General features: G+C 33.9%; 9 protein-coding genes across 9 annotated transcripts; 6 read left to right on the forward strand and 3 right to left on the reverse strand.

Moving 5' to 3' along the window:
• Positions 1-1,354: 1,354 nt before the first annotated feature.
• Positions 1,355-3,464, reverse strand: LOC111693780 (PR domain zinc finger protein 15-like). The gene is made up of 3 exons (XM_023459431.1): positions 3,375-3,464; positions 3,188-3,299; positions 1,355-3,110 (listed from the first exon to the last, which is right to left on the reverse strand). The coding sequence occupies exons 1-3, from the start codon at positions 3,407-3,409 to the stop codon at positions 1,599-1,601; spliced, it is 1,659 nt and encodes a 552-aa protein (XP_023315199.1). The 5' UTR covers positions 3,410-3,464; the 3' UTR covers positions 1,355-1,598.
• Positions 3,465-4,506: 1,042 nt separating this feature from the next.
• LOC106660338 (ankyrin repeat domain-containing protein 27-like) lies at positions 4,507-5,165 on the reverse strand. Its single transcript, XM_023459434.1, has one exon. The coding sequence runs from the start codon at positions 5,121-5,123 to the stop codon at positions 4,509-4,511; it is 615 nt and encodes a 204-aa protein (XP_023315202.1). The 5' UTR covers positions 5,124-5,165; the 3' UTR covers positions 4,507-4,508.
• Positions 5,166-5,185: 20 nt separating this feature from the next.
• Positions 5,186-5,734, reverse strand: LOC106660348 (E3 ubiquitin-protein ligase mind-bomb-like). The gene has a single exon (XM_023459455.1). It carries the CDS (start codon positions 5,732-5,734, stop codon positions 5,186-5,188), a length of 549 nt encoding a protein of 182 aa, XP_023315223.1.
• Positions 5,735-7,462: 1,728 nt separating this feature from the next.
• On the forward strand, positions 7,463-8,748 carry LOC106649023 (zinc finger protein 3 homolog). The gene is made up of 2 exons (XM_023459459.1): positions 7,463-7,584; positions 7,673-8,748. Exon 2 carries the CDS (start codon positions 7,875-7,877, stop codon positions 8,685-8,687), a length of 813 nt encoding a protein of 270 aa, XP_023315227.1. The 5' UTR covers positions 7,463-7,584; positions 7,673-7,874; the 3' UTR covers positions 8,688-8,748.
• A 1,155-nt stretch (positions 8,749-9,903) lies between these two features.
• LOC106660341 (zinc finger protein 724-like) lies at positions 9,904-11,708 on the forward strand. The gene is made up of 2 exons (XM_023459432.1): positions 9,904-10,026; positions 10,115-11,708. The coding sequence occupies exon 2, from the start codon at positions 10,317-10,319 to the stop codon at positions 11,052-11,054; it is 738 nt and encodes a 245-aa protein (XP_023315200.1). The 5' UTR covers positions 9,904-10,026; positions 10,115-10,316; the 3' UTR covers positions 11,055-11,708.
• A 574-nt stretch (positions 11,709-12,282) lies between these two features.
• On the forward strand, positions 12,283-13,860 carry LOC106660340 (zinc finger protein OZF-like). The gene has a single exon (XM_014383275.2). It carries the CDS (start codon positions 12,283-12,285, stop codon positions 13,858-13,860), a length of 1,578 nt encoding a protein of 525 aa, XP_014238761.1.
• A 3,495-nt stretch (positions 13,861-17,355) lies between these two features.
• Positions 17,356-18,074, forward strand: LOC111693794. The gene is made up of 3 exons (XM_023459456.1): positions 17,356-17,475; positions 17,560-17,797; positions 17,890-18,074. The coding sequence occupies exons 2-3, from the start codon at positions 17,668-17,670 to the stop codon at positions 18,072-18,074; spliced, it is 315 nt and encodes a 104-aa protein (XP_023315224.1). The 5' UTR covers positions 17,356-17,475; positions 17,560-17,667.
• A 3,723-nt stretch (positions 18,075-21,797) lies between these two features.
• On the forward strand, positions 21,798-22,940 carry LOC106660339 (zinc finger protein OZF-like). Its single transcript, XM_014383273.2, has one exon. It carries the CDS (start codon positions 21,798-21,800, stop codon positions 22,938-22,940), a length of 1,143 nt encoding a protein of 380 aa, XP_014238759.2.
• Positions 22,941-25,292: 2,352 nt separating this feature from the next.
• LOC106660342 (zinc finger protein OZF-like) lies at positions 25,293-26,825 on the forward strand. Its single transcript, XM_014383277.2, has one exon. It carries the CDS (start codon positions 25,293-25,295, stop codon positions 26,823-26,825), a length of 1,533 nt encoding a protein of 510 aa, XP_014238763.2.
• Positions 26,826-26,899: the final 74 nt, after the last annotated feature.

Here is a 26,899-nt window from a genome sequence, read left to right on the forward strand (position 1 = left end):
TACAAGACAACAAACCGGAGCAAGTGCACGCCTATACGGGTCAAAAAATTTGTGTAAAAACTTTCAATTATCTCTAGAACTGGAAAATCGTATACATTTTTTAATGTGGCTATTCTTGTAAGTCTTTTTTAGTATTTTTTAGTATTCTACCAAACGAACAATAAAAGCAGCAATAAAAGTCTAATTTTTTTTTATTTGAGCCATGATGCAAAATATAACAAGCGCTAATATACTTAAAAATTTGTATAAAATAAATTTTAATATAGTGTAATAATTTGCGATCTTACAATTTTTATAAAACATAAAATTATCGCCAGAAAAAAAAGAAAATTGGAAAATTCTATTTATGAGTAATGATTGAATTAAGTACAAGCAATATATTAAATTAGTTAAAAAAACGTTTTATCAAATCTAAATCGATTCTCAAAATTTTTTAGATACTTCGCATTTATAACCCAGGTTAAGCTTTTTAAAATAATTTAACCATGTACTCGAGAATTGGATTCATCTCGTTAATTTTGTTTTTAATTGTGTTTTATAACAAAAAATAAACTACCTTTTACCTACCTAACATAAACTACCTTTTACCTCACACGTGACATCAGCACCTCAATTATGTGTCACTCGTACTTTTAAATCAATCGATGTCATTCCAATGCGGTTACTTCCGCGAGTTAATCTGAATACGATAATCGGACAAATAAGACACTTGTCGCAAGTCAAATCCAAGTGTACTTAGATTACAATCAATCCGTAGGAAGTAGTCGCTCGAGAGCATCGAATGTGGCCACAACCGACTGGTCAACCGCAGAATCGATCCGCCCTCGTCACTGTCAATTTCCGATGCGAGTGCATACTAATATTGCTACTAATAGAAAATATGTAGCATTAGAAAACTATTAGAAAATATATAATAAATTAGAAAAATGTAATCACAGCTGGATAACAGTTTATTATCAATTAGATTTTTATGTAATGATAAATGTAGATTTCTATATATTCAACATGATACAATTCGAGTCATTATGATAGTTATAATGTAAGTTTGTCGATTGAAACTTTGAAAAATAATTTTAATCATGACTTATAAAGGAATACACTATTATTTATTACAGTAAACAAAAAAGGCAATTAAAAAAATTCAATTTATTTTCTGACACTTATTAAGCGGTAATGTTTATTCAATTTTTTATTATTCAAACAATATTGAATCTTACAAAATTTCGTCTGTTTTATATAATATTTATAATTATCATCGTTATCCATGCCTTATTTTAGGTCTTAATATTTATCAATAAAAATTAAAATCATTTAAAAAAAAGTTTACACGTGTCTTTTTGCTTAAGATAGAAAGATGAATTGAAGTTTTCCTATTTCTTTATACACATTTTTATCACACATTTATTAAAGAATCAAATTGAGCTTATTATTACTGTTTTTCCATCTTGAAAGTTATTTTTAGGTATGCGACAGCGAAATAACATAACGAAGAATAAAATTGTTGCAATGAATGATCATTTTCTAATAAGTCTCCTAATTTCACAAACAATGTACTAGATGCTGTTTTATTCGCAGTTGAACATAAATTTAAACATTTGTTAGGACTTATTGAGCGAGGGATGCGCCATATCGATGTGAGCTCTGAGATTTCTTTTCTGTCCGAATGTCTTGCCGCATGTCTCGCATGAATGTATGATACCATTGTGCGACAATTTTTTATGTCTAGGGATTTCAGTTTGATATTTAAATTTTTTTTCACAGAAATCACATGCGTGGGTGATTCCATTGTGTTCCGCATCGATATGGGTTTGGAGATTACTTTTGCTTGTGAAATTCTTTCCGCAAACATCGCATTTATATCTGACACCATTATGCACCGACTCGATGTGCTTTCTGAGATTACTCCTGTTTGAGAATGTCTTTTGGCATACATCACATGGATGCATAATTTTATAATGCACCGAATCGACGTGAGTTTTGAGATCGCCTCTTCGTTTAAAAACATTTCTGCAAATATCGCATGCGTGACTGACACCATTATGCATCGAATCGACGTGAGTTTTGAGAGTGCCTTTCTCTGAGAATGTCTTTTGGCATATGTTGCACGCATATCGGACTCGATTGTGCACGGAATCAATATGTTTTTTGAGACTTTTCTTCGTTGAGAACGTATTTTGGCATGTATCGCATGCATGCCTTATTTTATGATGCACCGAATTGATGTGTATATTAAGAACATTTCTTCGTTTATAAACATTTCCGCATAAATCGCATGCATATCTGACTTTATTATGCACCGAATGGATGTGATTTCTGAGATAACTCCTGTTTGAGAATGTCTTTTGGCATACATCACATGGATGCATAATTTTATAATGCATCGAATTGATGTGATTTCTAAGATTATTCTTGTCTGAGAATGTCTTTTGGCATATATCGCATGCATGTCTTATTTTACGATGCACCGAATCGATGTGGGTTTTTAGATAACCCTTATCTGAGAATGTCTTTTGGCATATATCGCATTCATATCTGACACTATTATGCACCGACTCGATGTGCTTTCTGAGATTACTGCTGTTTGAGAATGTCTTTTGGCATACATCACATGGATGCATAATTTTATAATGCACCGAATCGATGTGAATTCTGAGACTTTTCTTCTCTGAGAACGTATTTTGGCATATATCGCATGCATGTCTTATTTTACGATGCACCGAATCGATGTGCCTATTGAGATTACCTCTAAGTTTGAACACTTTTCCGCAAATATCACATGCAGGTGTAATATTGCCATTACGGGCTCGTTCAGTGTGAGTTTTTAGCCAATGATCATAGTTAATCTCTTTTGAAACACTTCCTGTTTCATTTTTCTTGCTGAGTCCACGTCCTAAATTTAAATCATTTTCTCCTTCCCTCAAAATTTCTTTCTTCACTGACCCGACAGTTTCTAGTTTAATTGTGCTTCTGGTTTTATACTCATCGCTATCCGGCCATTGACTTGGAGAATAATCTTCTATTTTCGCAACCGCCAATAAATTGGGCTTCATGTCTGTACATTCCAATTCGATTTGAATGTCGTCAAGCTTTTTTTCTTGAAACTCTTGGGTCTGAAAAAGATTCAAGTTATGAGGGACAGTTCATTAAAACTTAACTGCTACAGTCGCCAATAATTATTAAATCTTACCCAGTTTTCTTGAAGAAACCTTTCGTACTTCACATTTTCAGTTACGGGTATTTCGTCGATGGTTTCATAATTATTTTGGGTAAGCAAAACATCACAAGGCTCGCCTTTCACTCTGAAATAATATTAATCAGATGATGAATTATGTTTCAATATTTTTATGACTTTATCCTCACAAAATAAAAATTACCTAACAGCAGGATTGAATAAACCACTAGTTTCCATCTTACTCGTTGGAAATGTCTTTTGCGACTCACTCTGTCAATACTACCGTTACAGGTCGAAATAGAACTCAAACTGATCTCAATAATATTTACTAATCATGATATGAAAATTGGAATCAATATAATCGGGGCAATATTACACTCGATCTGACTTGTGAACAACAATAACTTTTCCACAAATAATATTTCAGTACGAAGAAATTAAAAATTAGAACTAAAAAGTTCGTTTCTTATATTTGATAAAACAACGAAAAAAAAGGCTAATCGAAATACAATTTTTATTATTACAGATTACCTAATTTCAATTCTTATACTGGTTTTTGGATTTCATGTCCCCCGGTGTAAATGTCAAGTCATAAATTACCTTTTACCTCACACGTGACATCAGCACCTGGACTATTTGTCACTCGTACTTTTAAATCAATGGATGTCATTATACTCAATGCGGTTGCTTCCGCGAGTTAATCTGAATAGGATAATCGGACAAAGAAGACACTTGTTACAAGTCAAATCCAAGTTTTTATTTAATACACAATGATGTTTTAACACTATAATTGAAGAAAGAAGAACATGAATTCCCTCGTCGTCCCTGTCTGGAAATAATAACCATTGAAAGTTAGAAAATGGTAAATAAACTATTATTTACAATAATAAAAAATAGAAAATACCATTAAGAAAGGACATCTCATGTTTTGGTTCTGTTCGTTTGCATTGATTCCAGTTGCCACGCATACTTTCAGCAAATCCGCGTTTGTCAGCTGCTCAATGATGTTGTCGCAGCAAAGAATCGGCAGCTGGTAGCGTGTCAGCATCATGAAAATTTCCAGTGCCCATTGACGAACGAATTGTCCCGCCACTGCAATGCGCAGGCACGAGCTAAGCTCACGCCTCAGAAATAAAGACTTGATTAGATCCGAGCTTTCAAACTCGAAGTAGTCTGTGTACGTGATTAGTTTTCTTCGCATGGCCTCTTCGGGTGGCAGCCGAATAAAGTCGTAGAGCGACAGACTTTTACTCGGCTTGATCATCAATTCCTTGGCACTTTCCACGAAGCATTTGTTGTTGCGCATTTCTTCGAAATTTTCCAAGATATTCAACGATCAGTGCTTGTAGAATACTTTCATTATTGTAAGGGCATCGCTTCGATCCAATTCGTATCCTCTTTTCTCGAGATGTTCAACGACGGCCAAGGCGCCAGACGTTCCTATATTCAAATTACTTTCCCCGGTGTCCCATTTCGCAGCGAAGTAAATCTCGGTTGGAAAAACGAAGTTGGACAGATCGGCGCCACGATCGAGGAGAATGTCAACGGTGTTCGGCGAGATGTACGCCACGGCCCACTGAAGGGGCGTCATACCCCACTTGTCTCGGCGGTCAACCTGTAGCGTCTGCAGAATCGCATCGATGATCCTGAGAAACATCTTCAAGAATGTCGCCGATTGATCGTCCCAACCTTTTTTGCAAATCGCGTGCAGAGGAGTCGATCCGTCTCCGTCGGCCAAGTTCGGATTGGCGCCTATTCTCAGCAACACTTTGGTCAAGCTTCTGATGTTGTATTCAACAGCCAAGTGTAGTGGTGTCTGACCCAAGTCGTTCACGGCGTTGACTTGCAGCGTCTGACCTCTATCGTCGCTGATCTTGAAAAAGAATCGGGCCCTGTAAATGTCGTAACGTTGCTGACAAATGATGTGCAGCAGAGTCGATTCGTCCATCATCGCCGCATTCGAATCGGCGCCTCTTGTCAGCAGTAATTCGGCCGTCTCTTCGCATTTATCGGCTAAAGCCAAATGTAGCACTGTCCGACCCAGCTTATCCTTTGCGTCGATCTGTATCGATAGATGATCTCGAAAAAAGTCTTGATCAGTCGACGATTACAATGGTAAATGACGTGCAGAGGTGTCGATCCCTCCTTATCGGGCAAATTCGGGTTGGCCCCACTTTTGAGCAATAATTCGATCACCTTTTTTTGGGCTCCCACGAGGTAGCTACTCTTCAGGGCGAAATGCAGCGGTGAATCTACCGAGTTCGTATTCGGCTCCCGAGGGAGACAATCGGGATCTTGCCCGAGATTCAGGAATTCCTCGACTATGTCGTAACGGTTGTACTTGCAGGCCGCGTGAAAATGTGTGTATCCATCTTCGTCGACGGAGTTGATGTCGAATCTGTTGTATATTTTGAACAAATGGTAGTCCAATGAAGTCGCATAATGTATCGCAGTGGTGCGACGCAATATTGGCTTGCCGTTTTCATCCAACTCGGGCTCGTCCTTGCAGCCGCTAGCTGCCACGAACTCGATTATTCGTTTTCCTTGATTTTTTTCTGGCATTTTATTTTGATATTTTGTGGCCTCGATCAGAAGCCAATCAATTTCTTCCGTGCGAAGATCGTCTCGAAGATTTGGAAGATGAACTTTCCAATTATCGATCAAAGATAGAAAATTGTTGAAAAATTTGTAACGATCTTCCTCTTTCTCCCAACCTTCAATCAATTTTTCTCGCATTGTTTTAAACATTTTCGATGGTCTTATAATTGTTTTACACGCTCGCACAAAACACAATCACTAATAAAAATTTATAAAATTGATAAGTCTCACTTGAATCACGTATGTGACTACAACGGTATTTTTTTGCTTCACTCTGCGGCGTCGTAACGTGTACTGACCTGCACGAAACGACTCGACTCGCTAGTCGCTGGCTAGTGGCTGTGCCTGTACTGCGGCTGCCGCGTGCGGCCGGCGGCACCGCCAACCGTCGCTGCATTCCTAACCGCCGTTCTTGTGTGTCTATAGTCAACTGTCCAGTTCAATAAATATGCAGGGTAAGGTTTTCGAACGGGTTGACCAATAAGATTGTTGTCATTTTAATGACGTATTCATTTTAGACTGAATGAGGCCCTTAACTTTTGGAATGCTAATTCAAAATGATTTTTACATTTTCATTGTGACAATTAAAAGGAGAAAATTATTTTATCTGAGTTGTGCGGCAATAGTAAATAACGTGATTTTTAAAACAAGTGACGTTTTAAATACACCGCATGCAATTGATATTATTGTGCTAACAAATTCACTTTATGCTGAATATGCACGATCTTTTCTGATGACGCCAGGTGTAAGTAAGTATACTACTGAGAGCGTCAAATATTATCTTTATTTTAATATCTCACTTCGTGAGCCATGATGCATTATAATTTCCAAGATCTTACCGAGTCACACATGAGCACTAGTGGGTAACTTTTGCGTATTTTGTAGCTTTAGCGATTATTTGATCATTTAAACTCTTTTCAGAAATTTATTTTCATTAAACAGTGAACATGATAAAAAATGAAGATCATTGTATGAGATTATTTTTAAAAATTCTTATCGAATCTTATTTGATAATAAAAAATCTAACCCTTTCTAGGAAATACGTTTGCTCTGCATGTGCTCTGGGCTCGGGATCTTCAAGCGCAACTCAAGCATCAAGATTATTACATTTACTTTGAGCATCAAGAGTAAAGTGCGTTTTTATAATTCAAACCTCCGATTGAATTAACTTTGATTGATTATGGTTTATATAAACTCGAATTTGAACCAATGTATTATTGCTAAAGAACTTTTATTCCTATAAACGATACAAGCTTAGGACTGGATGAGACAACATTTTAAAAGCCATTAACATATTGCCATGAAATAGTGTACTATGATACTCACGATGTAAGGGACATTTTCTGACTCGTTGTGCTCGAGCCCTAAATCAATATTTAAAATCTAAATTAATTTCACATTTATGCCCCCTTCACCGAGTCATAAGTCTCACTTTCAAGTAACGTGGAGTGAGGTGAGTGCGAGTACGATGCGAACACAGCTGACCAATACACACATTTTGTGAAATTTTGGTCCCGATTAATTGACCATGAGAGACAAATTCACAGCTGCAATATTAATATAGTCTAGTAAGCCAATTTAATTTTCATGATGTTATAAACCGATACATTAGTTTCGGCATCAACAAAATTTCGACGGCAATAACTCATACAAAGTAAACATTTGAAATGAGAATAGTAGAGAAATAATAGTACCCGTAGATAGATGTTTCAATTTATAAGTGAAAAGTTGTCAGATTTCTACAATGTCAGATTTGATAGAACATAAATTCGAAAATAAAAATAGCAAAGTACGTCACAAATGCGATGATTGCGGTAAGATTTTCTTAACTAAACAAAACTTGAACAATCACGTGGATGGAATTCATTTGAAACTAAGGAAATTTCTTTGCGATAATTGTAGACAGTCTTTTGTAACGAAAGAACAATTGAACAAACACATTATAAATGTCCATCAAAGAACCGAAAACTTCACATGCGACGTGTGTGGAAAAGTTTTTGGTTATAAGAAAAGCTTGACTGAGCATATTGCATTAGTTCATGAAAAAATCAAAGATCATGAATGCGGAGAGTGTGGCAAGTTCTTTGGAAAAAAGCATGATTTAATGAATCACATTGATACAGTTCATCTAGAACTCAAAGAACACATGTGTGAGGAATGTGGAAAGTCTTTTGGCCAAAAAAGTAACTTACATAGACACATTACCACAGTACATGAAAAAAACAAAGATCACAGATGCGAAGAGTGTGGAAAGTCTTTTAGTTATAAATGTGAATTGAAAAGACACACTGCCATAGTTCATGAAAAAATCAAAGATCACCAATGCGGAGAGTGTGGCAAGTCTTTTGGAAAGAAGCATGATTTAATGAAGCATATTGATACAGTTCATCTGGAATTAAAAGAACACAAATGTGAAGAATGTGGCAAGTCGTTTGGACGAAAAAATAATCTAACGAAGCATGTAGATGCAGTTCATTTGAAAATCAAAGATTATGAATGTGAAGAGTGTGGAAAGTTTTTTAGTGATAAAAGTTATCTAATGAAGCACATTGATACAATTCATCTGGAATTCAAAGAACACCAATGTGAAGAATGCGGCAAGTCTTTTGGACGAAAAAATAATCTAACGAAGCATGTAGATACAGTTCATTTGAAAATCAAAAATCATAAATGCAATGAATGTAGCAAGTCTTATGTTAAAAAAATAGAGTTGCATACACACATTGCTACTGTTCATGAAAAAATCAAAGAACACAAGTGTGGAGAGTGCGAAAAGTTTTTTGGATATAAGCGTAATCTGATGAGGCACATAGATTTAGTTCATTTGAAACTCAAAGAACACAAGTGCGGAGAATGTCAAAAGTCTTTTAGTACAAAAAGTATTTTGAATCGACACAATTCTTCAGTTCATGAATAGGTAAAAGATGAAAAATGCGAAGTACGAGGCAAGTCTTTCGGATAAAAAAGCGATCTGAAGAAGCACATAAATTCAGTTTATGTGAGCCTCAAAGAACACATTTGTGGATAATGTGGAAAATCTTTCGGTCATATAAGTAACTTGAATAGACATATTAACACAGTTCATAAAAATGTTAAAAATGTAATCTGATGAGGCACATAGATGCAGTTTATTTGTAACTTAGAGAAGTCATGCGTTTAGAATGTGGAAAAGTTTACAATCGTAATAGGGATTTTAAAAATACACGATTGCAGCACATTAAACTGGTGATCCAAAGAATGTATCATGTTTTTTCAATCTTAAGCAGTTTGTATACTCCTGAAATGCCACTGTGTTCAAGATCATATACTTTGCGATTTTTGATAAAAATTAATGATAATTTGGATTAATGATTTTACTCATTTTGATACTGAATATTTTAAGTCTTATTCCTTCATTTTGTGAAATAAAAAAACAGACTCTGCACAAGGATTCAGTGACTCGAACATATTTATATTCATATTAGTATACTATTTCAGTCTGCAGATGCTCTTTACAGTTTGCTTATATAAATATCTTTCCTTTTGACTCATATTTTTTTCGAAAATATATGCTATATTAAACTACATTTTCAGCTGTAGTTAAAATGTTTTCATTTTTTTAAATAATGATAAGTCTTATATTTTAAATAGTTCATCTATTATTTACACATACAAAGTAGAACTTATCAACAATAAAATTATGTTTTTCTGACACATTGTAAAATTCTATATCAATCATAGAATAATTAAATACGAATAATAAAATTTTGATCGCAATCAAAAAATGTACCTGTAATTTTTTGAATTTATTAATTTTTTTAAACTTTCCTGAGCAGAAGTGTGAAAGGAGAAAGTAGGCCGATGATCAAAATTTAGGCCTGCTTATACTTTGTTAGTTATTTACTAGTCATTTGGTAGTCATTTTACTTTGGTAGTCTTTTACTCTTTTTAAAAGAGTTAATAACGCAGTTTACTCTTTTGAGGTTCGAAAATTACTCTTTTGGGTTTAAAATGAAAGTTCGAATAAACATAAATTAACTTTCATGATGTAATGAACCGGTACACATTAGTTTAGTTTCGGCATCAACAAAATTTCGACGGCAATAACTCATATAAAGTAAACATTTGAAATGAGAACAGTGGAGAAATAATAGTACCAGTAGATAGATGTTTTAATTTATAAGTGAAAAGTTGTCAGATTTTTACAATGTCAGATTTGGTAGAACATAAATTCGAAAATAAAAATAGCAAAGTACGTCACAAATGCGATGATTGCGGTAAGATTTTCTTAACTGAACAAAACTTGAACAATCACGTGGATGGAATTCATTTGAAACTAAGGAAATTTCTTTGCGATAATTGTAGACAGTCTTTTGTAACGAAAGGACAATTGAACAAACACATTATAAATGTCCATCAAAGAACCGAAAACTTCACATGCGACGTGTGTGGAAAAGTTTTTGGTTATAAGAAAAGTTTGGCTGAGCATATTGCAACAGTTCACGAAAAAATCAAAGAACACAAATGCTTCGTGTGTGGCAATTGCTTTGTTCGGAAGAGCTATTTGATGAAGCACATAGATGAAGTTCATTTGAAACTCAAAGAACAGAAATGCGAAGAATGCGGCAAGTTCTTCTCGCAAAAAATTCACCTCGTGAACCACATAGATTCAGTTCATCTCGGAATCAAAGAATATATGTGCGAAGACTGTGAAAAGTTATTTGTTAAAAAAACTAGCTTACTTATACACATTACCACAGTTCATAAAAAAGTTAAAGACTACAAATGTTTAGAGTGCGGCAAGTCTTTTGGACAAAAGTATCATTTAATGCAGCACATAGATGTAGTTCATTTGAAACTCAAAGAACAAACGTGTGAAGAATGTAAAAAGTCTTTTGGTCTCAAGGGCGACTTGGATCGACACATTGCCACAGTTCATGAAAAAATTAAAGATTACAAATGCAAAGAGTGTGACAAGTCTTTCGGACACAAAAGTTATCTGACGAAGCACATACGTATAGTTCATTTGAAAACCAAAGAAAACACGTGTGAAACATGTGGAAAAGCTTTCTATCGTCACTGTGATTTGAATAGACACATTGCCGCAGTTCATGAAAAAATCAAAGATCACAAATGCTTCGAGTGCGGCAAGTCGTTTGGACAAAAGAGTAATCTTATGAAGCACATCGATATAGTTCATCTGAAACTTAAAGAACACAAGTGCGGAGAATGTGAAAAGTCTTTTGGATATAAATGTCATCTGCTATATCACATTGATGCAGTTCATAAAAAAATCAAAAATTAAAAATGCAAAGAGTGTGGCAAGTCGTTTGGACAAAACAATAATATAACGAAGCTTATAAATATAGTTAATTTGAAAATCAGAGAACACTTCTGCCAATAATGTTGAAAATCATTTGGCTAAAGAGGTAACTTGAATAAACACATTGCCGCAGTTCAATAAGAAATCAGAGACCAAAAATGCGAGGCGTGCGACAAGTCTTTAGAGATGAAGAGTACTCTGATGCAGCACATAGATACAATTCTTGTACGATTCCATGAACGCGGTTATGGGAAATATGTGAAAAGTTTTTCATACATCAATGTGACTTGAACAGACACATTGCCAGGGTTCATGAAAAAATCAAAGATCACGAGTGCTACAAATGTAGGAAGTCATTCAAATATAATAGTAATCGGATGGTACCACATAGATAAAGTTCATATAAAACTAAAAGAACACGCACGTGAAGATTTTGGTAAGGCTCACACAGTCACAATGAGTATTTGAAAAAACATACATGCAGTCCATCAAAAAATGAAAAATGGCTGATTTAAAAAGTGTATCGTGTTCTTTTATTCTCACGCAGATTTTATGCACCTGAAAAACCACTGCGTTGCGTTGCTTATGGCGATTAACGATAAGAAATAAATAATTTCGTATTAATTTGACGCTGAATATTTTAACTTTTTTTGCTTATTTTGTTAAAGCTTTAAAATTACCAAAAAAACTGACCCTGCATTCATATTTAATGATTACTTATACGATTGTGGTACGAGGATGATAGATATTTTTCATCACGTTATTTGGCAACCCAATACTTAAAAATTTTAAATTACTCGGTTACGCGGTCACAAAAAACTAACTTTCAAGAGCCGTGAAACAATATGCCATTCGCATTAATTAACATGAGCCTTTCGTACAAAGATACAATTTAATATGGCACAATAATTTGCGTTCAGATGTTTTTTTCTAGAATAAGAATTGCTATTGTTATTTTGGTTGTAAAGATCGATGGCAAAAAAATTCACAATTCCTGCATTTTACGTGATATTATTATAGTACTATAATAAACACAAATCGATTTTCGTAATTTTATGAATCGATACATCAGTTCCGACGTCAACAAAATTTAACGGAAAATTTCACAGTTCAAGGTAAACATTATATTCGAAATGAGAACAGTAGAGAAATAGTAGTATCAGTAGATAAATAATATAACTACGAGGTGAAAAGTCGTGTGATTTTGAAAATGTTAGCTGCGGATGAGCATGAATTTGAACGTCCGAATACCAAAATACGTCTCAATTGCGATTATTGCAGTAAGATTTTTCTAACTAAAAGTAATTTGGACAATCACATGGATGCAGTTCATTTGAAACTAAGGAAATTTGTTTGCGATAATTGTGAACAGTCTTTTGTTACACAACAACGTTTGAATAGACACGTTATGAATGTCCATCGAAGAATCAAAAATTACTCGTGCGACACGTGTGGAAAAGTTTTTGGTTATAAGAGAAGCTTGGCTGAGCACATTGCAACAGTTCATGAAAAAATCAAAGATCATGAATGCGGAGAGTGTGACAAGGTTTTTGGAACAAAGAATAATCTTATCCGACACATCGATGTGGTTCATCTATTAATCAAAGAACATACATGCAAAGAATGTGAAAAGTCTTTTGGTCTTAAACAGGACTTGAATCGACACATTGACGCAGTACATGAAAAAATCAAAGATCACAAATGCGGAGAGTGTGGCAAGTCTTTTGGAAAAAAGCAGACTTTAATGAAGCACATTGATACAGTTCATTTGAAAATAAAAGATCAAAAATGCGGAGAGTGTGGAAAGTTTTTTGGTTGTAAAAATGATCTAATGAAGCACATTGATACAGTTCATCTGGAACTCAAAGAACACATGTGTGAGGAATGTGGAAAGTCTTTTGGCCAAACAAGTAACTTACGTAGACACATTACCACAGTTCATGAAAAAATTAAAGATCACAAATGCGGAGAGTGCGACAAGTCCTTTGGAAAAAAGCATGATTTAATGAAGCACATTGATGCAGTTCATCTAGAACTCAAAGAACATATGTGTGAAGTGTGCGGCAGGTCGTTTGGATATAGAGTGAATCTGATGAGGCACATAAATGTAGTTCATTTGGAACTTAGAGAACATAAGTGCGGAGAATGTGAAAAGTCATTTTGTTATAAAAGAGACTTGAATAGACATATGAGTTTAGTCCATGAAAAAATCAAAGGTCACAAATGCGAAGAGTGTGGAAAGTCATTCAGTTATAAATGTGAATTGAATAGACACACTGCCACAGTTCATGAAAAAATAAAAGATCAAAAATGCTTTGAGTGTGGCATTTCTTTTGGACGAAAAAGTAGTCTTATGGAGCATATAGATATAGTTCATTTGAAGCTCAAGGAACACGTGTGTAAGGAATGTGGAAAATCTTTCGGTAGAAAAAGTAACTTACATAAACATATTACCACAGTTCATGAAAAAATTAAAGATCACAAATGCGAAGAGTGTGGTAAACTTTTTGGACGAAAGGATCAGTTACTACTGCATATAGATGTAGTTCATTTGGAACTCAAAAAACACAAGTGCGGAAAATGTGAAAAGTCTTTTGGTATAAAAAGTGTTTTGAATAGACACATTTCTTCAGTTCATGAAAAAATCAAAGATTACAAATGCTTGGAGTGTGGCAAATTTTTTGCACAAAAATTTCATTTGTTTAGACACATAGATGTTATTCATTTGAAATTAAAGAACACTAACGCAAAGAATGTGGCAAGTCGTTTGGACTTAGAAGTGATGTGATTAAGCTCATTGAAGCAATAATAAAACAATACATTTGTAAAGATTTTGGAAAAGCTTATAGTTGTCATAAGGATTTGAAAAGACACATAGATGCAGTAAATCGAAAAATCAATGATTACTCACAATTTTTTTCTATTCTCTTGCATTTTGTATATGTACCGGAAGTGCCAGTGTTTTGAAGAGTACATTCGTTGCTGTTTCTGATGAGAAATGATTAATTTGCGTGAATGATTCATTCGTTTTGATACTTAACATTTTTACCTATTATTAATCATATTTTAAAAGCTTGAAAATGACGACAAATTCAACCTCGCATTTGGATTTAGCTACTTAAAGAACACAAAAGTATACTATTGTAGTCCGCGAATTACTGATTCTTCATATTTTGATTATCAATATTTCCTCTATTGACTTGTATTTTTTTCAAAATATATAATATAAACCATTTTTCAGTGACAGTTGAAATGTTTTGATTTTTAAAAAAGCTAAAAATATTGATTTTACTAACAAAAAAGTGGAACTCACATAAGAATAATTATTTGATTGTATTTAAATTGTACAAATATTATTTATGAATAATACAATTTTGATTGTAATAAAAAAATGCACTTGCATCTTTTTGAATTAACAAAATTGCTGAATCACTAATTTTAATGATTTGAAAGTTGAATTTAAATATATTTTTTAATTCCAGTGGTTTTCGTCGGATATTTTAATTTGCCAGAATTTAATTTTTATTCTTCATTAATTTCATTCAGTTTGAATGATTAAATTGGTTTATTTTCATTCCTTACCACGTTCACTTACACAGAGCCTCTTGACGTTTGTTGCTTTGCATTGCATTAGTAAATATTCAAGGGAACGACATCGGTGTGTAGGTCCCCCATTCGGAGTGTCGTATGCATGAATTACTCTCGTTCACATGGTTACTACATGCTATGCACTATATATAGCAACTGCGTGTGTTGTTGCAGTCCCGAGTAAAGACATTATACAATTGTGTCGCGAGCTAATAAATTCGATTTTTTGAGATGTGAGCGATGACTATGCTTCGACGATATGCTGAGCGGATCCTTACACCTCTGTTGGTATACCCAGCTCAGAAAATTGATTAAACCTCTTGGAGAGAGGTACTATCTTAAACATTGTATTAATTTGAATATTTTTGCCGCCTCATCGGGTTGCAATCGAATCAAGTCATAGAGTGACGGACTCGGACTCAACTCCAAACCAAGTTCGACTGTCCAAGAAAATTCATTAAAGTCCTAACTCGTACATCATGCGTATTGAAATGCGTACATATGCGATTTTTATGCCCAGCCAACGCGAGAGTTTTTATGTGCTATTGTTGTACGTGATAATATCATAGTTCTTATAAGCATAAATTAACTTTCGTAATGTTATGAATCGATACATTAGTTCCGGCGCCAACAAAATTTCAACGGGAAAATCTCATACTTCAAAATAAATACAAGATTTGAAATGAGAACAGTAGAGAAATGATAGTACGAGTAGATAGAAGTTTCAATTCAAAAATGAAAAGGTGAGAGATTTTTACAATGTCAGCTTTAGAAAAACATAAGCTTCAAAATCAAAATGCTAAAATACGTCACAAATGCGATTATTGCAGTAAAATTTTATCAACTAAACAAAATTTGAACAGTCACGTGAATGGAGTTTATTTAAAACTAAAGAAATTTGTTTGCGACGATTGTGAAAATTCTTTTTTTACGAAACTACAATTGAACAAACACGTTATAAATGTCCATCAAAAAACCAAAAACTTCACATGCGGCGTGTGCGTAAACGTTTTTCGTTTTAAGAAACATTTGGCTGAGCATATTGCAGCAGTTCATGAAAAAATACAAGATCACAAATGCGGAGAATGAGGCAAGTCATTTGGACAAAAGAGTAATCTTATGCGACACATCGATGTGGTTCATCTATTAATCAAAGAACTTATATGCAAAGAATGTGGAAAGTCTTTTGGTTTTAAACAAGAATTGAATCGACACATTGACGCAGTTCGCCTGGAACTCAAAGAACACAAATGTAAAGAATGTGGGAAGTTATTTGAAAAAAAAACTCACCTGATGAACCACATCGATTCAGTCCATCTCGAAATCAAAGAATATATGTGTGAAGAATGTGGAAAATCTTTTGGTCGAAAAATTTACTTAGATAGACACATATCCACAGTTCATAAAAAAGTTAAAGATCAAAAATGCCTAGAGTGTGGCATGTCTTTTGGACATAAAAGTAATTTTATGAAGCACATACGTGAAGTTCATTTGAAAATTAAAGAAAACATGTGCGAAACATGCGAAAAGGTTTCAATCGTCAACAAAACTTGAATAGACACATTGACACAGTTCATGAAAGAGTGTGGAAAGTCTTTGGGACAAAAAAGTAATATAATGAGTAACATAGATGTAGTTCATTCGAAACTCAATGAACAGAGATGCTAAGAATTTGACAAGTTTTTTGGATAAAAAATTAATATGATAAACTATATAGATGCAGTTCATTTGAAACTTGTAGATGACACGTTCTAGTAATGTGAATAGCTTACTGTCGCAATGACGATTTGAAAAGACACATGAATTCCAAATGACTGATTTTAATTAACGCATTCTGTTTTTAGTTTCTTCCGCAGTCTGTACATGTCTGGAATGATACAGTGTTGATGATCATGGGCGTTGCTGTTATTGTTCGGGAACAATTAATATCCGTGAATGATCTACTCATTTTCATTGTTAATATTTTAACTTTCATGATTTATTTTTCATAATCTTTAAAATCACAAAAAACTGACCCTGCACTTCGTATTCAGCGACGCTGACGAGTCTTTGAGTGAGATACCTACACCCCCCTGTACAAGTGGTTCTGCACAAAAAAACTTTACCAAGCAAATGGTAAAATATATTTGTACAATAAATAAAATTTCTAACAAATACTATTTATAACATTTTTGATAATTGGTTGAATTATTTTTTAATAGCAACTCTTAAAAAAAAAGAAGAAAAAGAAAAATCCATGGAAAAGTCCATCGTCCAAAAGAAAGTTTCTGCAGTTCAAAATAAAAATTCTTATGAAGCAGCTGAAGAACAATTGCAAACTGCTCTACAAAATGCAATTGCAAATGTTTCTGATATGTATAATGATAATAGTGATGGAGAGCTACATGACAGCCCGACTACTGTTTCTCGTGATGCACAATCAAAAACTGATGGTAATTTGAAAGGAATGAATGATTTGGATGATTGTATAGAAGGTGGAAAGGATGGTGAAGCGAGTGATGAAGAACCGATGAACACCCCAAAGAAGAAAAAGCCAGTTGAGTCTGCGAAGAAAAAGATTGTGAACACTCCTGAATACAATGACAATTGCAGTGACGACAGAACTATTATTTTTTTTTAAATTTTTCATTGATTCTTAAATTATTTTCAATAACAATTTAATTTTTTTTTGTTCGCCGGCATTGATGAAGCTTTTAAAAACATCCCAACATCAAATCAACTTCATTTGAAAGACTTGTCTGACCTACAAGGTTTCTGTGCAACAGGTAGAAAAAATGGTCAAATCTGGATGAAAAAAATTACCCACAAAGGAAAGGTATATTATTTTAATATATTGTTCTATTTGTAAAAAATAAAATAGTGTATATGTCATAATACTTACATCACGATTCTTTTACAGATGAAGTCAATTGAAATGGTGCCCATGTCCAGAGGTGTTTCGATCCCACTATAGAATTGGAGAATAACAACAGCACGATCAAAAACACGATCAATATTCGTCAAGAAAATGAGCCGTAACCTTTGGGGGCCCGAACGATTGGCCAATCGCTGCGTGGACTACAGTTCAAAGTGCCAGAAAGTTACCAGAGACTCACCAAGAAAGCAATTGACACCTAAGAAGATGAAGGTACTTAAACGTAAGTAACAAGTGTTTTATTTAAAATTAATTCATTCTTTCTTGCAGTAAATAATCTACTACAATTAATAAAAAATGAAAATTAATTTTCAGACTGCTATCATGCTTTCCTTACAAATCTAAAGCCTTCTCTTGTGGGAGAAAGAGAAGACATGGCGACAGTGTTGTCTGCAATCACTTCAATTCTCAGTGAAGAGATTGGAACTCAGATAAAAAATTTTAAAGCAGGAAGAACAGCTAAAACACCTAGATGTGTGTTGAGGAGCCTTACGACGTAGATGAATCTGATGATTCATAGATATATGAGGAAGATTCGCTCGTATACGAAGAATATTAGTTTCTTTATATTATTTTTCAAATTAATTTTTCGTTTTCTATCAAAAAGGATTGATTACTTTTTCTATACAATTTAATTATAAGTAATTAGAATTCCAATCATTTCCAAAGAGTTATTTCATATGAAAATAGAAGTTGTGCTATTAATAAAAAATAAATAGAATAGTGGCTATTATTATTAAAGTTGATTAATAAAGAATTATGTATCATACCATAATATATGTACCGTTAGTAATAATATCCTATATATTACTCGTTGAATCCTATATATTACTCGTTGAAATTTCAACGGAACGTTTTTGCTTCCCCAATATTTCCGAAATCGATTTCTAAAAAAAAAAAAAAAACATATATATTATATATATGTAACATATATATATACATATGTATACATATATATACATATGTATATTATATATATATATATATATCCAAAAAAATGGTCGTTTTTTACGATTTCGCACGTTTTAAGCCTTTTTTTACATTTTTTACACATTCTTCTTTTGTGGCGTGCACCAAGTGCCCGTTCTGGCCCCTGTTGAAACTTCTTCGGGGAATTTTTTTGTTCTCGTGTTCTCGCGGATGAGTTTGTGGTGGAGAACTTGAACGCGTCGACCTGGTGCACCGAGTCCCCGTTCTGGCCCCTGTTGAAACTTCTTCGGGGAATTTTTTTGTTCTCGTGTTCTCGCGGATGAGTTTGTGGTGGAGAACTTGAACGCGTCGACCTGGTGCACCGAGTCCCCGTTCTGGCCCCTGTTGAAACTTCTTCGGGGAATTTTTTTGTTCTCGTGTTCTCGCGGATGAGTTTGTGGTGGAGAACTTGAACGCGTCGACCTGGTGCACCGAGTCCCCGTTCTGGCCCCTGTTGAAACTTCTTCGGGGAATTTTTTTGTTCTCGTGTTCTCGCGGATGAGTTTGTGGTGGAGAACTTGAACGCGTCGACCTGGTGCACCGAGTCCCCGTTCTGGCCCCTGTTGAAACTTCTTCGGGGAATTTTTTTGTTCTCCTGTTCTCGCGGATGAGTTTGTGGTGGAGAACTTGAACGCGTCGACCTGGTGCACCGAGTCCCCGTTCTGGCCCCTGTTGAAACTTCTTCGGGGAATTTTTTTGTTCTCCTGTTCTCGCGGATGAGTTTGTGGTGGAGATCTTGAACGCGTCGACCTGGTGCACCGAGTCCCCGTTCTGGCCCCTGTTGAAACTTCTTCGGGGAATTTTTTTGTTCTCCTGTTCTCGCGGATGAGTTTGTGGTGGAGATCTTGAACGCGTCGACCTGGTGCACCGAGTCCCCGTTCTGGCACCTGTTGAAACTTCTTCGGGGAATTTTTTTGTTCTCCTGTTCTCGCGGATGAGTTTGTGGTGGAGATCTTGAACGCGTCGACCTGGTGCACCGAGTCCCCGTTCTGGCACCTGTTGAAACTTCTTCGGGGAATTTTTTGGTTCTCCTGTTCTCGCGGATGAGTTTGTGGCGAAGAACTTGAACTTTCTTTTATTTGTTGATTCTAATAAAAATTCATTAATCCCATATTCGAAAACAATATATCAAACTAGACTTTCGACCAAGAAAAAAATGTACATTTGAAAATTATTATTTATCTTAAAGTAATGTAAAAGAAAAAGATATTAATGTTTATGAATTAAAAGCAGACAAGTTAGTTATTTAAGTATATAATTACAGATAAGTCAAGTGAACGGGTACAATGATCTTTAGTATTTGTCTGTATTCTGTGAAAGATTTTCATCGCTAAAATGAAAATTAAAAAATTCATAATAAAAAAAGAATCGAAAATTAAAGTATAAAGATTGTTGTTCTCAGGCCATGGAAATTTTTTATCAGAAACCTTTATTATGTCGACTATAGCGTAAACGATTGCTTTCTTTAAGGAAACACACCTGTGTTTATGCCTATAAATGCAAAAGCATGAAAATTAAGGATTAATATTAAAATTTTTTGTTTCGGAAGATAAAATATGTTTTTGCAGGTTTTTGTACAACAAAAAATATGTCTGTGGATCCTATTATTATTAAAATTCATCCAGGATACATATATATTGACTTGTAATTTTTAAGTCCTTGTCAAGATGATTTTGATAATATTTAATCAATATTTAATCAATGATCCTTTAGGTCTCAAAATTTTTATAATTAAATTCTTTTCCACTCAAGTGTAGCAGATTTTTTATTTAGTTATTTTTTAAATCTACTAATCTCCAAATTTCTCATAGACCTATTTCGACGTACAAATTAATGCCCTTTTAGAAAGTCACTGTACTATATTTAAGACGAGAAGGAGAGATGATGTTTCGTTAAGTTAAATCTATCAAGTTCTTGGGTTATTTTGTATTCAATGAATCATGACCAATTACATAATATATCGATAAACATGATTCTATTATATTCTATTATGTTTCAACATCTAAATTTGTTCAAAATTTAAATATTTCATAAATATGTCTTATAATATTCTTACTCCTCCAATATTTCTTACAATTTCTTTGAAACAATCTGAGACCGAGCGAGCGTTAGCGAGCGAGGAACGCCGCTAGTTTAATAATAAATAAGTGAAGCATTTTTGTATTAAAATCTTTGTATTAAAATTTGTTTTAAAATTTTTGTATTAAAATCTTTTTACTTTCTTTTTATTATCATATCCATACTTATATTCTACGAATTATACCCGAAATCATCATAGGTTCCAAGTAGAATCAGCGTTGCAAAGTTTCCACAAATTTTGCTGCAAAAATTTCACACTTATTTCACGCTGATTCAATACAGATTCCTAATAAAATCAAAATGAATTCAAAGTAGAATCAGCGTTGGAATATTGCTCAAATTTCATGCTGAGAAAATTTTACATTTTTTCGACGCTGATTCAATACAGATTCGCAACAAAATCATAGTTGATTCGACACAGAATCGGCGTTGATAATTGCGACTAATTTTCAGTGTGGAATCAGTTTAAAATCATCAAAGTTTCATTGTGAAATCGACTCCGATTCCATATAGAAATCTGCGTGGATTCTCTACAGAGTCGTTTCGGATGCCTGCAGTAGGGGATGCTTAAAAATACGCGTCGTGTCTATATCAGAAAAATTATTGAGTTGCAGGCCAAAACAGTAACATAAACTTCATCGAATAACTCTGAACGAGATATCGTTCTATTGAAAAAAATATACAGAGCAATATGTAAAACTAATACATTTTTCAACACGTTATTTGACAACCCAATACCCAATACTTAAAAATTTGAAATTACTTGGTTACGCGGTCACATAAAACTAACTTTCAAGAGCCGTGAAACATTATGCCATTCGCATTAATTAACATGAGACTTTCGTACAAAGATACAATTTAATATGGCGCAATAATTTGCGTTCAGATGTTTTTTTCTACAATAAGAATTGCTATTATTATTTTAGTTGTCAAGATCAATGGCAGAAAATTCGCAATTCCTGCATTTTACGTGATATTATTATAGAACTATAATAAACACAAATCGATTTTCGTAATTTTATGAATCGATACATCAGTTCCGACGTCAACAAAATATGACGGAAAATTTCATAGTTTAAAGTAAACATTATATTCGAAATGAGAACAGTAGAGAAATAGTAGTATCAGTAGATAAATAATATAACTACGAGGTGAAAAGTCGAGTGATTTTAAAAATGTTAGCTGCGGATGAGCATGAATTTGAACGTCCGAATACCAAAATACGTCTCAATTGCGATTATTGCAGTAAGATTTTTCTAACTCAAAGTAATTTGGACAATCACATGGATGCAGTTCATTTGAAACTAAGGAAATTTGTTTGCGATAATTGTGAACAGTCTTTTGTTACACAACAACGTTTGAATACACACGTTATAAATGTCCATCAAAGAATCAAAAATTACTCGTGCGACACGTGTGGAAAGGTTTTTGGTTATAAGAGAAGCTTGGCTGAGCATATTGCAACAGTTCATGAAAAAATCAAAGATCACAAATGCAAAGAGTGCGGCAAGTCTTTTGGAAAAAAGCAGACTTTAATGAAGCACATTGATGCAGTTCATCTGGAACTCAAAGAACATATGTGTGAAGAGTGCGGCAGGTCGTTTGGATATAGAGTGAATCTGATGAGGCACGTAGATGTAGTTCATTTGCAACTTAGAGAACATAAGTGCGGAGAATGTGAAAAGTCTTTTAGTTATAAAAAAGTCCTCAATAGACATATAAGTATTGTCCATGAAAAAATCATAGAACACCAGTGCGTAAAATGTGGCAAGTTTTTTGGACAAAAAATACACCTGATGAACCACATCAATTCAGTTCATATAAAAGTTAAAGATCAAAAATGCTTTGAGTGTGGCATTTCTTTTGGACGAAAAAGTAGTCTTATGGAGCATATAGATATAGTTCATTTGAAGCTCAAGGAACACGTGTGTAAGGAATGTGAAAAATCTTTCTGTAAAAAAAGTAACTTAGATAAACATATTGCCACAGTTCATAAAAAAATTAAAGATCACAAATGCGAAGAGTGTGGTAAACTTTTTGGACGAAAGGATCGGTTACTACTGCATATAGATGTAGTTCATTTGGAACTCAAAGAACACAAGTGTGAGAAATGTGGGAAGTCTTTTGGTACAAAAAGTGCTTTGAATAGACACGTTACCTCTGTTCATGAAAAAATAAAAGATCACAAATGCTTCGAGTGTGGCAAGTCGTTTGGAGAAAAGAGTAATCTTATGAAACACATCGATATAGTTCATTTGAAATTAAAGAAAACTAATGCAAAGAATGTGGCAAGTCATTTGGACTTAGAAGTGATGTGATTAAGCACAATGATGCAATAATAAAGCAATACATTTGTAAAGATTGCGGAACAGCTCTCGGTTGACATAAGGATTTAAAAAGACACATAGATGCAGTAAAACAAAAAATCAATAATTACTCACAATTTTTTTCGATTCTCTTGCATTTTGTACATAAACCGGAAGTGCCAGTGTTTTGAGAAACGATTAATCTGCGTGTTTGATTCATTCGTTTTGATACTTAACATTTTTACCGCTTCTTAATCATTTTTAATAGCTTGAAAATGACGAAAAATTCAACCTCGCATTTGGATTCAGCTACTTGAAGAACACAAAAGTATATTATTGTAATCCGCACATTTCTGATTCTTCATATTATGATTATCAATATTTTCTCTATTGACTTGTATTTTTTTCAAAATATATAATATAAACCTTTTTTCATTGATAGTTTAAATGTTTTGATTTTCAAAAGAGATAAAAATATAAATTTTACTAACAACAAAGTATAACTTACAAAAAAATAATTAAGACAAAAAATTCACCTGATGACCACATCAATTCAGTTCATAAAAAAATTAAAGATCAAAAATGCTTTGAGTGCGGCAAGTCTTTTGGACAAAAGCATCATTAAATGCAGCACATAGATGTAGTTCATTTGAAACTTAAAGAACACACGTAATGTGGAAAAGCTTTTTGTAAAAAGTAACTTAGATAAACATATTACCACAGTCCATTAAAATATTAAAAATCACTAATGCTATGCGTGTGGGAAGTTTTTTTGGTTATTAAAGTGATCTGACGAGGCACATAGGTGCAGCTCGTGTGCGATACATGCGAAAAAGCTTTCAATCGTCAACGCGACTTGAATATATTAACAGATCATACACAGACAAGATCGTACACATTGCGATTTATGATAAAAAATGAATAATTTGAAGGAATGATCTACTCATTTTGATATCAAATATTTGAACTCTAATTAATTATTTTTCAAAAAGTTTGAAATTACGAAAAACAAACCTAGCTTCTACTCCGCACTGATTCAGTGACTGAAATAACGCAAAATTATATCTTAGCAGTACGTGAATGTTAAATTTTTACATTTTTCCTATGATTATATTCTCTTTTGACTTGTATTTCTTTTAAAATATATGCAAAATGAACTTATTCTCGTACGGTTAGTTACAATATTTTTATTCTCAAAAGTAATGAAGTCTCTTATTTTGTAAATATATCGTACTATATAAAAAGTACAACTAATTAATTATACAATAAATTAACATGAATAATAAAATTTTGACCATGGAAAATATAACTATTTTTTTGATTTTATTTAATTTGCTTTTAACATTGTTTTCTGTTGGAATTTTCGTTCAGATGTCACTTTCAACCGCGTTTCTTGCTCTGCTCTTTATTGTTTTTAGTAATTAATGTTTTCACCATTAAATTTAAGTTGCTTATTGATATTTAGATTTTCTTTTGGTTGATTCGATAACTTTATTCTTCATAACGAATGACGTACCGTTAACAATCTAGCACAGATGCCGAGGAAGACTCAAAATCTGATCCTGCAAGTTTACGAAACCCGAGGAGGTATACGCCTACTCGGGTCAATAAATTTGTAGAAAAACTTTCAGTTCTCTCTAGAACTTGAAAATCGTATACATTTTTTGATGTGGCTATACTTGTAAGTGGTGAATTGTCTTTAGCGCCGGGTTACATACCCGATTCATTCTGCGCTATTATCTCGCGCTGCCAAGGTCTCACGATGACGTGGAGTCGTCGTGAGCTCGCGATGGTTTAATTAACACCTCTTTATTCATTCATTCAACACTTGCATGTGTACATTTATCGGCAATATAAACCGATTTATTCGACATTGTTTCACTAGCTACGCGTGTAATGAAAATGTCCATAGTGAGATACTAGTACAATTAATCCAATGTGTGCCGGCTTGCGAGTCAGTTTTCGCTGATTTGTTTGCTTTTTCTCATTAAGTTGTAACGCATAGATCATCCTGTATTTTTTTTATGCCGAATTAACAACTGCGACTTTATTTGCTACAGTTGTGACATTACTTAGTAGGATCAAGAGCCAAAACAAGCTCAGTTCGTGTCTTTTTTGTACGATGATAATATAGTCTAAATCAAAGCTGTAATTCATAGATCATCTCACTAGAGTTCTAGTAAACACAAATAAATTTTCGTAATGTTATAAATCGATACATTAGTTTCGGCGCCAACAAAATTTCAACGGTAAAATCTCATATTTCAATATAAACATAAGATTTGAGATGAGAACAGTAGAGAAATAATAGTACCAGTAGATAGATGTTTCAATTAAGAAAAGATAAGTCGAAAGATTATTACAATGTTAACTTCGGGAGAGAATAGGCTTAAAAACAAAAATGCTAAAATACGTCACAAATGCCATTATTGCGGTAAAATTTTCCTAACTAAAAGTAATTTGGACAGTCACTTGGATGCAGTTCATTTGAAGCTAAGAAAATGTGTTTGCAATGATTGTGGACAGCCGTTTGTCACGAAAAAAAATTTGAATGATCACGTTATGAACGTCCATCAAAGCATCAAAAATTACTCGTGCGACACATGTGCAAAAGTTTTTGGTTATAAGAAAAACTTGGCTGAGCACATTGCAACAGTTCATTTGAAAATAAAAGATCAAAAATGCGGAGAGTGTGGAAAGTTTTTTGGTTATAAAAGGGATCTGATGAAGAACATTGATACAGTTCATCTGGAACTCAAAGAACACATGTGTGAGAAATTTGGAAAGTCATTTGGTCACAAGGGCGACTTGAATCGCCACATTGTCACAGTTCATGAAAAATTGAAAGAGCACAAGTGCAAAGAGTGTGGCAAACATTTCGGTCAAAAAGGTCATTTGATACAGCACTCAGATGTAGTTCATTTAAATATTAGAGAACACATGTGTAAAGAATGCGGTAAATCTTTTGGTGCTGAAAGTGACTTGAATATACATATTAGCGCAGTACACGAGAAAATCAAAGATCACAAATGCAATGAGTGTGCCGAGTCTTTTAAAAAAAAAAGTAATCTTTTGAGGCACATCGATGTAGTTCATTTGAAACTCAAAGAACATAGGTGTGAGGAATGTGGAAAGTCTTTTGGTTATAAAAATGATCTGATGAAGCACATTGATACAGTTCATTTGGAACTTACAGAACACATGTGTGAGGAATGTGGAAAGTCTTTTGGTCGAAAGCAGACTTTAATGAATCACATTGATACAGTTCATTTGAAAATAAAAGATCAAAAATGCGGAGAGTGTGGAAAGTCTTTTGGTTATAAAAATGATCTGATGAAGCACATTGATACAGTTCATCTGGAACTCAAACAACACATGTGTGAGGAATGTGGAAAGTCTTTTGGTCACAAAAGTAACTTACATAAACACATTGCTGCAGTACATAAAAAAATCAAAGAGCACAATTGCGGAGAGTGCGATAAGTCTTTTGGAAAAAAGCAGACTTTAATGAAGCACATTGATGCAGTTCATCTAGAACTCAAAGAACATATGTGTGATGAGTGCGGCAGGTCGTTTGGATATAGAGTGAATCTGATGAGGCACATAGATGTAGTTCATTTGCAACTTAGAGAACAGTGCGGAGAATGTGAAAAGTCTTTTAGTACAAAAAATGCTTTGAATAGACACATTTCTTCAGTTCATGAAAAAATCAAAGATCACAAATGCTTCGAGTGTGGCAAGTCGTTTAGAGAAAAGGGTCATTTAATGCAGCACATAGATGCAGTTCATTTGAAACTTAAAGAACACACGTGCGAGGAATGTGGGCAATCTTTTGGTGCAAAAAGTAACTTGAATAGACACATTGCCACAGTTCATGAAAAAATCAAAGATCACTAATGCGATGAGTGTGGCAAGTCGTTTGGAGAAAAATGTGATCTGATGAGGCACATAGATTTAATTCATTTGAAACT

Source organism: Trichogramma pretiosum, unplaced genomic scaffold (genome assembly GCF_000599845.2).
Source record: "Trichogramma pretiosum strain Unisexual culture from Peru unplaced genomic scaffold, Tpre_2.0 scaffold61, whole genome shotgun sequence".
Taxonomy (NCBI): Eukaryota; Metazoa; Arthropoda; class Insecta; order Hymenoptera; family Trichogrammatidae; genus Trichogramma; species Trichogramma pretiosum.

Bases quoted from the DNA above. Each gene is read 5' to 3' on its own strand.
- LOC111693780 (XM_023459431.1), bottom strand. From the start codon at position 3,409: ATGGAAACTAGTGGTTTATTCAATCCTGCTGTTAG. The intron at 3,300-3,374 runs GTAATTTTTATT...ATATTATTTCAG, and splicing joins TTATTCAATCCTGCTGTTAG to AGTGAAAGGCGAGCCTTGTG. The intron at 3,111-3,187 runs GTAAGATTTAAT...AATCTTTTTCAG, and splicing joins GGTTTCTTCAAGAAAACTGG to ACCCAAGAGTTTCAAGAAAA.
- LOC106660338 (XM_023459434.1), bottom strand. From the start codon at position 5,123: ATGATGGACGAATCGACTCTGCTGCACATCATTTGTCAGCAACGTTAC.
- LOC106660348 (XM_023459455.1), bottom strand. From the start codon at position 5,734: ATGCCAGAAAAAAATCAAGGAAAACGAATAATCGAGTTCGTGGCAGCT.
- LOC106649023 (XM_023459459.1), top strand. From the start codon at position 7,875: ATGAATCACATTGATACAGTTCATCTAGAACTCAAAGAACACATGTGT.
- LOC106660341 (XM_023459432.1), top strand. From the start codon at position 10,317: ATGAAGCACATAGATGAAGTTCATTTGAAACTCAAAGAACAGAAATGC.
- LOC106660340 (XM_014383275.2), top strand. From the start codon at position 12,283: ATGTTAGCTGCGGATGAGCATGAATTTGAACGTCCGAATACCAAAATA.
- LOC111693794 (XM_023459456.1), top strand. From the start codon at position 17,668: ATGAGCCGTAACCTTTGGGGGCCCGAACGATTGGCCAATCGCTGCGTG. The intron at 17,798-17,889 runs GTAAGTAACAAG...ATTAATTTTCAG, and splicing joins GAAGATGAAGGTACTTAAAC to ACTGCTATCATGCTTTCCTT.
- LOC106660339 (XM_014383273.2), top strand. From the start codon at position 21,798: ATGTTAGCTGCGGATGAGCATGAATTTGAACGTCCGAATACCAAAATA.
- LOC106660342 (XM_014383277.2), top strand. From the start codon at position 25,293: ATGTTAACTTCGGGAGAGAATAGGCTTAAAAACAAAAATGCTAAAATA.